The 10,832-nt window shown below is 51.0% G+C and overlaps 2 protein-coding genes across 2 annotated transcripts in view; one reads left to right on the plus strand and one right to left on the minus strand.

Annotated features, from left to right (window-relative positions):
• Positions 1-3,243: 3,243 nt before the first annotated feature.
• Positions 3,244-7,210, plus strand: LOC104127974 (glutamine amidotransferase-like class 1 domain-containing protein 3A, mitochondrial). Its single transcript, XM_009640687.2, has 4 exons — positions 3,244-3,351; positions 5,214-5,385; positions 6,176-6,377; positions 7,018-7,210. The coding sequence occupies exons 1-4, from the start codon at positions 3,244-3,246 to the stop codon at positions 7,208-7,210; spliced, it is 675 nt and encodes a 224-aa protein (XP_009638982.1).
• Positions 7,211-8,114: 904 nt separating this feature from the next.
• LOC104127985 (caltractin) overlaps positions 8,115-10,832 on the minus strand; it is a 4,100-nt gene continuing 1,382 nt past the window's right edge. The window contains exons 2-5 of the mRNA XM_009640700.1: positions 10,565-10,808; positions 9,161-9,289; positions 8,425-8,562; positions 8,115-8,201 (exon numbers count right to left, since the gene is read on the minus strand). Of these exons, the coding sequence (XP_009638995.1) occupies positions 8,115-8,201; positions 8,425-8,562; positions 9,161-9,289; positions 10,565-10,808 (598 nt within the window). The remainder of the gene's footprint in view (positions 8,202-8,424; positions 8,563-9,160; positions 9,290-10,564; positions 10,809-10,832) is intronic.

Raw genomic sequence — 10,832 nt, forward strand, 5'->3', positions numbered from 1 at the left:
CTCCGCATGCGGGAGGAAATGCAAACCAGCTCCTTGCTGCAATAAATTTCAGCCCGTGAGTCAGCGGGGACTGCTGGTAGCTCCCTCCAGGGGCCTGTTAATTTTACTGTTGATTAACCCTTGTTAAAAAAGGCACTTGAAAAAAACGCTGAGGGTTTATTACTATTACTGCCTTTTTGCCACCGCCAGTGAGGAAATTACACCGGTTAAAATTAAGGGTTTTTTTTAAAGAATCCATCTTGCTGGAGCAAACAAGTACTTTGCAAGCCCAGGAGCTCCTTGGGGACCAGTTATTTCTCCTAATGCTGGCCACGGTCCTGCTGTTTGTCCCTGTCACAGCTATGAATGCCTGGCACCGCTGTCCCGTGCTGGGCAAACCCAGGGCAGACTCAGCGCCGTTCCCTTAGAGGTGACTTCTGTCCACCCATCGCTCCACATCTATCGTCGAACCCAGCCGCTCCGCGCACGCTCATGGGGGACTCCTCCCAAGTCGTTTCCATGGGCGAGGTGTCAATGCAAACACGCAATCTGGAGACCACCAGTGTCAGGATAAACCTGGAGGAGCCTCGCCGGCTTTCCAGGAGCACCGCCCAGGCAGGGAGAGAGCATCAGCCGCCGCCATGCTCGCTGCCGTATCCCAAAGGCAACGTGAAGGACCTGTTCACACCTATTCCTGCTCCTCCCCACGGAGAATATGTGATCGGGGCATACGGGTCTTCGGAGGAGAGGCTGCAGAAAGCAGTGGACGCTGGACTTGGACTCACACTGGGTCATGCTCCAAGTGGGAATTAGGCAGAGACCTGTTCGTGAGAGCTAACGGAGCTTTGAGGGAAAACAGGGGCAACACCTGCCCGCGCTCATGTTCATTATTCCGTGGTTTTGTTTGTGTGTGATGGACCAGTGCGGGGCCTATTCCCGCACAGGACTCAGCTCCTGTTCCCATCAGCCCCAGTTAAAGCAAATTCCACTCCCAGTCTCTTGACAAGATAAAAGGTGCAGAACAGCGTGAAGAGCTTCACACTAATAGCACCGGGCTGGTCAAGGGTGAGGCCCCCAGCAGCAAGTTGTGGTGCTCCTCTTGGCAGACCCTGCTCTACGTTCCCCCGTAAGTCACACTCCACGGCCAGGGCTGAAGGGCAGGAAAGCTGTTGGAAATGGGACTTAGAGATCTGTAAGCAGCATTCAGAACGACCCCAGACTGTCAGGGTCTGCAGGGAATGCCACAGGAGCCTGCTCCTCCTGCTCTCCGGGCCGGCCGGAGCACGATGGCACATTCCCATTGCGCAGCTGGATCCTTGTAACAGCTCCCAAACCTTCCTGGCTTCGTCAGTGCTTTGGGGGGCGGTTATCTTTAACTGTGCTCACCCTCCAAGAAGAGCTTTGAGGCAAGGGGGTTCCTTCACACTCATCTTCACTAGAATATTAATGCACATTAAAGCAAGGTGTTACTATTAAAGCCTTAATAAAGGTGTGCAGACATTCCCACACAGAATGGAATAGCTCGGCTGAAAAGCATTATTTGTCAAGAATATGTTATTGCAGATAGATCTTTAGGCTCAATATTCAAGAAACATCCAAGGCCAGGTTGGACGGGGCTGTGAGCGACCTGATCTGCTTAAAGGTGTCCCTGCTCCCTGCAGGGGGGTTGGACTGGGTGACCTCTAGGGGTCCCTTCCCACCCAAAACATTCTATGATTCTATGATTCTATGATCTTATTACATGAGGAAGGAAGCACCAGATTAAGCCTGGTTTGTCTGGTTACTCCTAACCAGTCCTATCAGTAAGGGGAACCAGCCCAGCCACTTTGTGACAGGCAGAGCTAAAGGACATCGTAAATTTGTGCAAGTCATCAGCCTCTGGCTATCTTTGCTCCATCATTAACGGGACTGCTCTCCAGTCTGCTGAAGGAGGAAGCAACTACCTGTTCAAGTTGCAGCATGATTCAGCTGGTTTTTCACGCAGGAGGAAGTAACACCACAGTTAGAAGACCTTAGATACCCCAACGAACAGCGGTGAAAAGGCTTTGGATGCTTTCCACATGTATGTCACAGTTTAATTCCTGTTCTGGGAAATGAAAGTGACTGAAAGGAAAAGCCTGCGTTGGATTAGCTGGACTGCAAGTGCTTTCTCATGTGATTTTTGTTCCCGCTTGTACAGGTAACAGCTAGGAGTATGTGGTACCCTGATATCAATAGTTTCCAGAGATGTGTGCGATAAATGAAGTCACATGCGTTAGCAATGAGAATCTTCCTCACGCCGGCTATGACTAATGAACATGCCAAAACCCTATTTCATTATACACAGGATGAACTCCATGCCTCTTCCAAATACAATAGAGACCCGAGGACAATTGCTTATAAGCAACCCCTGGAAAACACTCTTCAGCCACGCTGCATGACGGTTTTTGTTCTCTGAAGAACGGCAAGACAGCCTCAACAGGCCATGGGTATTTCAGCGGTACAAAGCTGGAGAAGAGAGGTACATAAATCATCTCAGGTGTGAGCGTAGCAAGGACAAGGAAGAGCAAGTCCCCGCATGAGCAAGAGAGTTTCCCCATCCCACACTGTGAATTGTGCTGCCACGTCCCCCCGCAGAGGTCAGGGCTCCGCCAACTCCTGGTACCGCTTCCCTGGCAAACGGAGAGGGGGTGCTGTTGAGGAATAATCGAGTTATTGATTTCTAACCTCAGGACCCAACTACGGCTGAGCGCAAAACGCCTACTCTTGAGGAATGGGATATGAGGACAAGAACATTTAAGGTCAGAAAAGGAAATCTTGGGTGTTAAAAGACTGATGCTGCCCATGCAGCGTAGGGTTTAAAACAATGGGGCAGAGAGGGGAATGCACAGGCTTGAATACTTGCCCTGGGCGGGCTCCCTTTGATCCCATCTTGTGTGCGAAGACTTTGGTACTTTAATCTGAGATAGGATGGAAAATCGGCAGCTGAGAAGGAAAAACACAGCTGCTCTGCTGAACAGGTCACGTCAGCTGGGGATGCTCTGAGACAACGTGCTGGGAGGAAGATCTGCAAGGGAGCAGTCAGTTGAGGAAACAAATAATATTTACATGGCCTGCTTGTGGCACTGGAAATAAAACCTTCTTGCCAGTAAGAAATTCAGCCCAGCCCTCCTGGCCCCACCTGCTCCTGGGGGAGGGATCGCGCTATAAAAGGCTCCAGGCAGTGAACAGAGACACACAGCAATTTGGGGCTCTCCAGGGAATCCTCCCGCTCTGGCTGCGACCATGGGAAAGAGAGTGGCTGTCGTGCTGGCTGGCTGCGGGGTCTACGACGGGAGCGAGATCCACGAGTCTTCTGCGGTGCTGGTGCATCTCAGCAGGGAGGGGGCCCAGGTAAGAGCAGGCTCCGGCCCCGGCTCCGGCTCCTTTTGCCCCACTCCGCTTCTCAACCTCGCTCCCTTGCAGAAGGTGCTCGTCTCTAAGGAGCTTTGCAGCTTGCCGGGCAGAGCACAAGCTCTCCGTGGCTGCCAGGGGGATTGCAAAGCGTAAGGGGGGCTCGGAGTCAAAGCAAACGGCACAGTGTCGGAGCTGCTGCAGCGAGCGCGGAGAGCTCCCTGGTCTCTGCTTTGCTCTCGTAGCTTTGCTCGAGGGGGTTGGTTTGGTGCTCTGAGTGCAGCCAAACTCTCCCAACAAACTTTCCTAAATGCGTTCCCTATTCTTTTTGGCTTGCACTTCCTCTTTTCTGCTTTGGTATTGCTGTTTAAAACACTGCTGTTCGTTTTGGCTGTTGGAAATGCATCTTTTCTAAGCCCCTGAGGATTAGAACTGAAAACAGACAAGTTCTTGTGAGTTGAACTTGAATAGGGGTAGCAAAGGCGACCCTCGAGCAGTGCTTTAATACGCCATGAGTCACGACAGCCTCTCTGCGAGACTGGAGGAGGAGGGAGAGGGGCTCTACGTACCCTTACCCTCAGCTCGGAGCCGCCCACAGATGGGGGTCAGAGCCATTCTTCTGGGAATCGGAACTGCTCTGCTAAATACAAAGGCAGGGTGGTGATGTACACGCGCTGCAGAGCCAGCCCACCCGATTCCAAAGCCTTCCACGTGTGTACCCTCTGGCTTAAAGCTGAGACTTGCCCAAACCTTTTCCCCGCTGCCTATAATTTTGCCTCCTCTTCTCTCCTGGAGCTGCTGTGTCGCTTCCCTCCCACCATGCCCACAACTGGGAGGCTCGCAGCACCATCCTGCACTCATCCCTTGATCAGTAGGGACCTCTACTGGAGGAAACTCAGGAGTTATTTCTACCCCTTCCTTTTATTTTTCGGTCATGCTTGCCTAAGGAAACAAAGAATAGCATAGCACAGCACAGTGGCACGGCACGGCACGGCACAACCTGGCCTAGCCTAGCCTAGCCTAAGCCAGCCTATTTCAGTTGGAAGGGACCTACATCGATCGTCCAGTCCAACTGCTGGAGCAATTCCGGGCTGACCAAGATAACGCACCAAGGGAGGCACATGGTTTGACATCCCCCCCATAGGGGCTGGCAGCCTTCGGGGGGGCAGCCGGGGCAGGATGATGGTGATTGCTTGGGATGCAGATGGAAACTTCTAAGGAATGGCTTCACCAATGGCTCTTGGGACACCTCGCTTGCCAGGGAAGGAAGGGAGTCGCTGCTCCCCTCCAGCACTTCAGGCCCCCAAAGAAGCAGTGGGGGCTAGCTTCTTCGCTTCACCTAACAGCACCCTCATTCCTTTAAGGTCAGGGTAAATGCTCCTGGTCAGAAGCTACAAAAGACCTTTGTTTTTTTCTTTTTTCTCTTTAATTTTCTCTTTTCTTTTCTCTTTTCTTTTATTTTCTCTTTTCTTGTCCTTCCTTTTCTTTCCTCTTCTCTTCTCTTCTCTTCTCTTCTCTTCTCTTCTCTTCTCTTCTCTTCTCTTCTCTTTCTTTTCTTTTTCTTCTCTTCTCTTCTCTTCTCTTCTCTTCTCTTCTCTTCTCTTTCTTTTCTTTTTCTTTTTTTTCTTTTCTTTTTGCTTTGCTTTGCTTCTCTTCACTTCTCTTCTCTTTCTTTCTTTCTTTCTACTCCCTATGACAGCATCATTCCTGGTGCGACTATGAGACACATGTGAACCTGAAGGTCACTGACTTCACCAGCACAGTTCTTTCCTAACTCAAGCACTTTCATTCGCTACTTAGGATCTTTAACATGCTTGGGATACCCGACTTCAGGATAACAGCCCTCTCCCCTCCTTCCCCAGGCAGAGGTTTATGCTCCTGATGTTGACCAGATGCATGTGGTGGACCACGTGAAAGGACAGCCAACCCAGGAGAAGCGCAACGTGCTAGTTGAAAGCGCCAGAATCGCCAGAGGAAACATCAAGGATCTTGCTACGCTGGATGTCAAGGGGCTGGATGCCCTGATCATACCAGGTAGGACAGCATGCAGGGTCTGCACGCCCCAAGTCTTGGGAACAGCTTAGATATGCCAAAGGCCTGGAATGCCATGGGAGTCACGGGCTGGAGAGGAATGGGGCAGAGCCACCAGGGAAGGAGACAGGCTGGAAGCTGAGACTGGAAGGACAGACGTCATCCATCTGTGCTGGCACTGGCATGCTAGCTTGGACTTGTATTAAAAGAGAACGTGGCAATGCATAAGCTTATCCCAACAGAGGGCAGGTAACTGCCAATGGAATGATCCTCTGTACCATCTACCCAGCTTCTTTGTTTTACTGGATGTAGAACTATCCCCTCCCTCACCAACGTGCCGGCCCCCTTACCGGGAGAAGAGGCTGGGGCAGAGAGGGGGTGACACGAAAGCAGAAAGCTTGGTCAGTCTGGCAACTCATCTTTAGTGAGAGTAGGACCCCACGATTTCAGCGGGGATGGATTAGGCCTGGAGCAAGGAGTAAGAGAGAAGTGAAAACTTGTCAGCCTGTTCCACCAGAATTCAGAAAAGAGCTCATGGGTGAAACTCAGTACCCAACAGGGCATTGACACCTCTGCGCTTCGGTTCAGTATGGAGCAAGGAAGGTGCTTTCATGTCTCACCTCCTGGCAGACAGCTCACCGAGGTTCAGCTTGCCTGTTTTTAATTCTTTTACCAACATTGGACAAATGGTGCCATCCACCAAATCCATTTCAGCATTCTACTAAGTAATACCTGAAAAAAGTCCTGCCATGGAGTCCTAATCTTCCCATCTAATTTGTTTCTCTTTTCTCAGGTGGCTTTGGAGTGGCTAAAAACCTGAGTACTTGGGCCACTCAAGGCAAGAACTGCATCGTCTCCAAAGAGGTGGAGGACGTGCTGAAGGCATTCCATGCTGCCAAAAAGCCCATCGGCTTGTGCTGCATTTCCCCAGTGCTGGCAGCCAAAATCTTCCCAGGCTGCGAGCTGACTGTGGGTCATGACACAGAGTGTGAGAAGTAAGTGACCTTGGAGTGCTGATACGAAGTCGCACCACAAACATCACAGAATCAGCAATGCCTCCCCAGTGTACGGAGCACCCTGTCTCACACATCTCATGGTCCCACGGTCAGAAAGACACCAGATTACTGACTCATAAAGCTAAGCAGATCCTAGATAGGAACAGGGTGGTTGCACAAGGCTTGGCAGTGCGAAGAGAGGGAGGGAGTTAAACTCTTTACTCATACGGGAAAGCTGTGACTGAATTCTCCCAGTGGTAGGGAAGGAACTATGACGGCTCTTGCTAGGAAAGGGTTAGGAAGTAATGTCACTTGTAGGAAGCTGGGGAAAAAAACAAAAAACAAACGTAAACATAAAGTCTGGAGTGGGCAGAGTTAAGTAGTGGAACATCTACAGTGGAACATCAAGGTCTTATTTTGGCTTTACTTCAGATTTTTAACTCGCTGTAATCTGGAGGTTTTCCTGGTTCTATAGTCCTGGAGAACCTCCTCCAACAGGAAAAGATTTGAACCTATTGAGCAGGATTTCTGTAGGACCATCCATCTCTGATCAACAGAATTCTCATGCTAGGCCTTCATCAAATGGCTCTGTGCAATGACGGCTTCCCCACACAGGGCTTATTCTCCTTCCTTCTTGCAGGTGGCCTTACGCCAAGACTGCTGAGACCATGAAGGAGCTCGGCTGCAAGCATGTGAACAAGCACGTCACCGAAATCCACGTGGATGCGAAGAACAAGCTGGTGACCACCAGCGCCTTCATGTGCAATGCCCCCATTCATGAGATCTACGATGGCATTGGAAGAATGGTCAGGGAAGTGGTCAGACTTGCCTGAAAGCCACAAAGCCACAGAATCCATCTCCTCCAGAATGCGGGCACTGAGCCTCGGATAATGTCCTTCCCCTTTTACACCCACAAGTCCACAGGCAAACAGCTACTCAGACAGAGTTCTTCCCCCCCACCAGACCACTGGTGGCTGCTGGGGAGAAAGAACTCCAGAGCAACGGAAGCATTGTCGTGTTCTGCCAAGGACAGCAAGCCGGCAGTAACTGGGAGTGTGGGCACATGTCAGGCTTCAAAGCTCCCTGCCTACCTCACCAAACAGAGGAGTTAGCGGCAAAAGGAAGGAACACAGTTCTGCTACTGAATAAAACCTGATGCTTTTTACATGGGCTGAATTCTGATTTCATTTTTGCCTTTTACTCCGGATTAGGAGATGCTTCTAGTGCTACTGGTTGGCCAATGAGTGGGGAAAACGGTACAGGAAGAGGTCACCAGCAACAAATCCCACTTGTTTTGCTAGGATTTGTCAGGACCCAGACTCAGGCATGGATATGACATGGGTGAAAGCAGAACCAAACCAGCGTTAGTTGAGGGTGACAGGATTTTCTGAGATTAAGGGTGTTTTGACTAATTTATCAGATAGGCTGAAAAGCTCCGGTATGTAAATACAACAGGGAGAATTCCAGCGACTAGCTGAAGAATTTGAATTAATCTCTCACTTCAGATCCAACCTACATGGACACAAAGCTAGTAATGACGCTGTTTGCTGGGATGCCAAAAACTGCTTCCACTAGTGGGAGCAGGAAAATCAACCCCAAAGAGGAAATGTTAACAACATTTTGGTTTGTTTTGACACCCAAGAAAGGCAATAAATAAGAAATAAGGAAGCTGGAGAGAAATGACACTGTAACTAGTTGTTTACAGGGGAATGGGAGAAAAAAACCAAAATCCTGTAGTTACGGGTCGGTCAGTGTCAGTATCCGTAGGAACTCCTGTTCGTCCACTTCCCCATCTCCATCCACATCTGCTTCATCAATCATCTCCTGTGGGATAGCAGAGATTTGGAGACCAGGTTAGGCTGGGTCTGAGAGAGTGGAAGCTCACAAAGTGCAAACACCAATGAAGGTCTCGGACAAGGCCCGAGCGAGACAGATTACGTCCGCTGCAAAGCAACGCAGCACAGTCCCCCGAGCAGTCTTCCCCGCAGTAAGACGCTCCCCTCCCTCCCCGAGCAGAGCACAAGAGGAATGTTTGTGCTTCACAAACCTGCAGCTCCTCATCTGTGATGTCTTCCCCAACCTCACGAGCCACCACCTTGAGATCCTCAAAGGAGATCTTGCCTGTGCCATCGCAATCGAACACCTTGAAAGCTTCCAGGATCTCCTTTTCCAAACATGGCTCTGCCTTAGCAAGGAAATGAAAAATACCATCGTGTAAGCATGACATCATACCACCCTGCAATCCCTAGTCAGGCACTTTTAGCCAGCAAACAAATCCAAGTCATCATTTTGGGGACAACATGGCCATTGAAGTGGGTTATCTCCCACTGCTTCAGTGGCTGGGGCCTGCAGGAGGAGCTGACAGGGTCAGTGGGTATTGAGGAACGATTTCCCTAAAAACCTACAGATGGTGAATTGTGCATCTAATGCGTAACATTTGCTCAGCGCTGTCTTGAATAAATAGCCCTGCGACTGTAAAGGCAGAACTGAAATTTCATGTGGAAAGGTTTAAGGAAGGGAAGTGGGGGCTCCCAGGTGCTGTGGGAAGATTTCTGCTGAGATGCAGCTGTGTTTATCTGAACTAAGCCATCCTGCTCCCTCTGTAGCTTATGGAAGGGCAGTTCACCCAAAGGTAGATCGCTAAAATAGCTCAGATGACACCCCTGAAGCACTCCCGTTTCTCTGCTGCAGGGAACCAGAGTGACCCAATCTACTGTGGCTACCTGCATCGTAAGGTTAGGCAAGAGGACTTTCACTCTTTGTGACCGGCTGGGCTCACGTACCATTTTCTGAGTCATCACCTGCAGAAATGCCTTGAAGGTTAGCTTCCCCGACCCTTCTTCACCGAATTCAGAGACGATTCTCTTCATCTCCTCTTTCCTCAATTCACAGCCCAGAGCCCTTACAGCTATCTGCCAAAAGAGAAAACAGACCAAGGTCTTGGTGTACAAATCAAACAAAGAGGGAAAGATGTTTGAAACATGAAAGCGGTGAAAAAAACCCCAACTTTTCATCAGCAGCTATTCATCTGCCACTTTGTCTCTAGAGAACAGGCTTCTGTAGCTGTCTAACATCAGTAGTACGAGGCTGTGAAAAATTATCAGCGAAGAGCTGTCAGCGAGGGCCAAGCAGGAAGGCTTCAGTCCCTCCTACGGGTCGCTGGCTAGTACGTTGGCACAAACCTTACACCACCTATGGCTGCGTAACCAGTCAGAGTTCAGGCAGCAAAATCTGTTAGCACAGCAAGTGGTCCAAAAGCAATCGATGGCAAACACACAGTTGCTCAGCCGCTGCTCCGCAGCAGTGTTTATCAGCTGCTTGTAAATGATTAGCCCTGTTTCCAACATTTATGTTCGCTGCCAGTCATTTCTGTTTGACTACAGCAATTCAAGTTCCAAGTGCAACTGCGGTCACAAAGCAACTGTGCCATTTCTGCCAGCCTGAGGGGATCCAGGCTTCTGATCTGGGTTACTCAAGCTGTGCAAACACATCCCGAAGAGGAGCAGACTGAGCACCCTTCAGCTACGCAAACCGGCACTGTGTTTGCAAAGGCTGCTAGAGGACAGGGCTTCTTAAGAGAGCTTTGCCTGCAAAATGTCGTTCCTCCTCAGCGTCTTGAGGATGGGGGTCACTGTGAAGACAGACAGGGTAGGAGAATCCTGAGATTTTTTCCACAGCATCCCAGAAAAAGGACCTAAACCCCCCACTGATCTGGGCTCAGTTCAATCAGTGGCAGAGCAAGGACACTGTTAAAAACTCGCACTGCAGGCACGGTAGTACAGCAGCAATACCACAGTAACGGGGTTTTCCACGTGTGAAATGGGTTATGAAGGACACGCTGCACACCCCTGCCTCCTTCCAGGCCTGCCTAAACAAAGTCCCCGCAGCACGGGTTAACGTGATCTTGGTGCACTGATGAAAACGTGACAGAGGAGATTCACAACCAGGGTAGGAAAGTTGCCTCTGGATGAGGGTGCTGGGACAACTTCACCCCCTAGAAGCTCACTGTGAGCAGAGGGTCTCATTCCTGACCTGGTTTTCTCCCCCATAGCCCAGAGGCATGTGAAAGGAGGAACGCAGCAGTGTGGGGCTTCATGGGGGGGGGAAATGAGGCCAAGCCAGGAGTCGCTAAACCTCAGAGCCTTTGTTTTCCCCAGGACCCACGCCGCATTTTTCCAGCTTCTTGCCTTCAAGTCGCTGACATCCACCAGGCCCGAGCCGCCCGGGTCCAACAACTCGAAGGCCTCTCGCAGTTCCTCCCTCTGCTCTTCGCTGACCGGGAACCCGGGAGCCGCTTTCTCCGTCGGGGAGCCCCCCCCGGCGGCGCCTCCCTCGCTGCTGGAAGCCTGAGCCCCGGCGCCCTCAGCCGCGCCGCCGGGGGCACGGGCAGCGGCACCGGCCGCCGTCACCCCCTCCCTCCCGCCGGCCTTCCTCGGAGGCGCCCACACACGCACC

Source organism: Egretta garzetta, unplaced genomic scaffold (assembly GCF_000687185.1).
Source record: "Egretta garzetta isolate BGI_Z169 unplaced genomic scaffold, ASM68718v1 scaffold226, whole genome shotgun sequence".
NCBI lineage: Eukaryota > Metazoa > Chordata > Aves > Pelecaniformes > Ardeidae > Egretta > Egretta garzetta.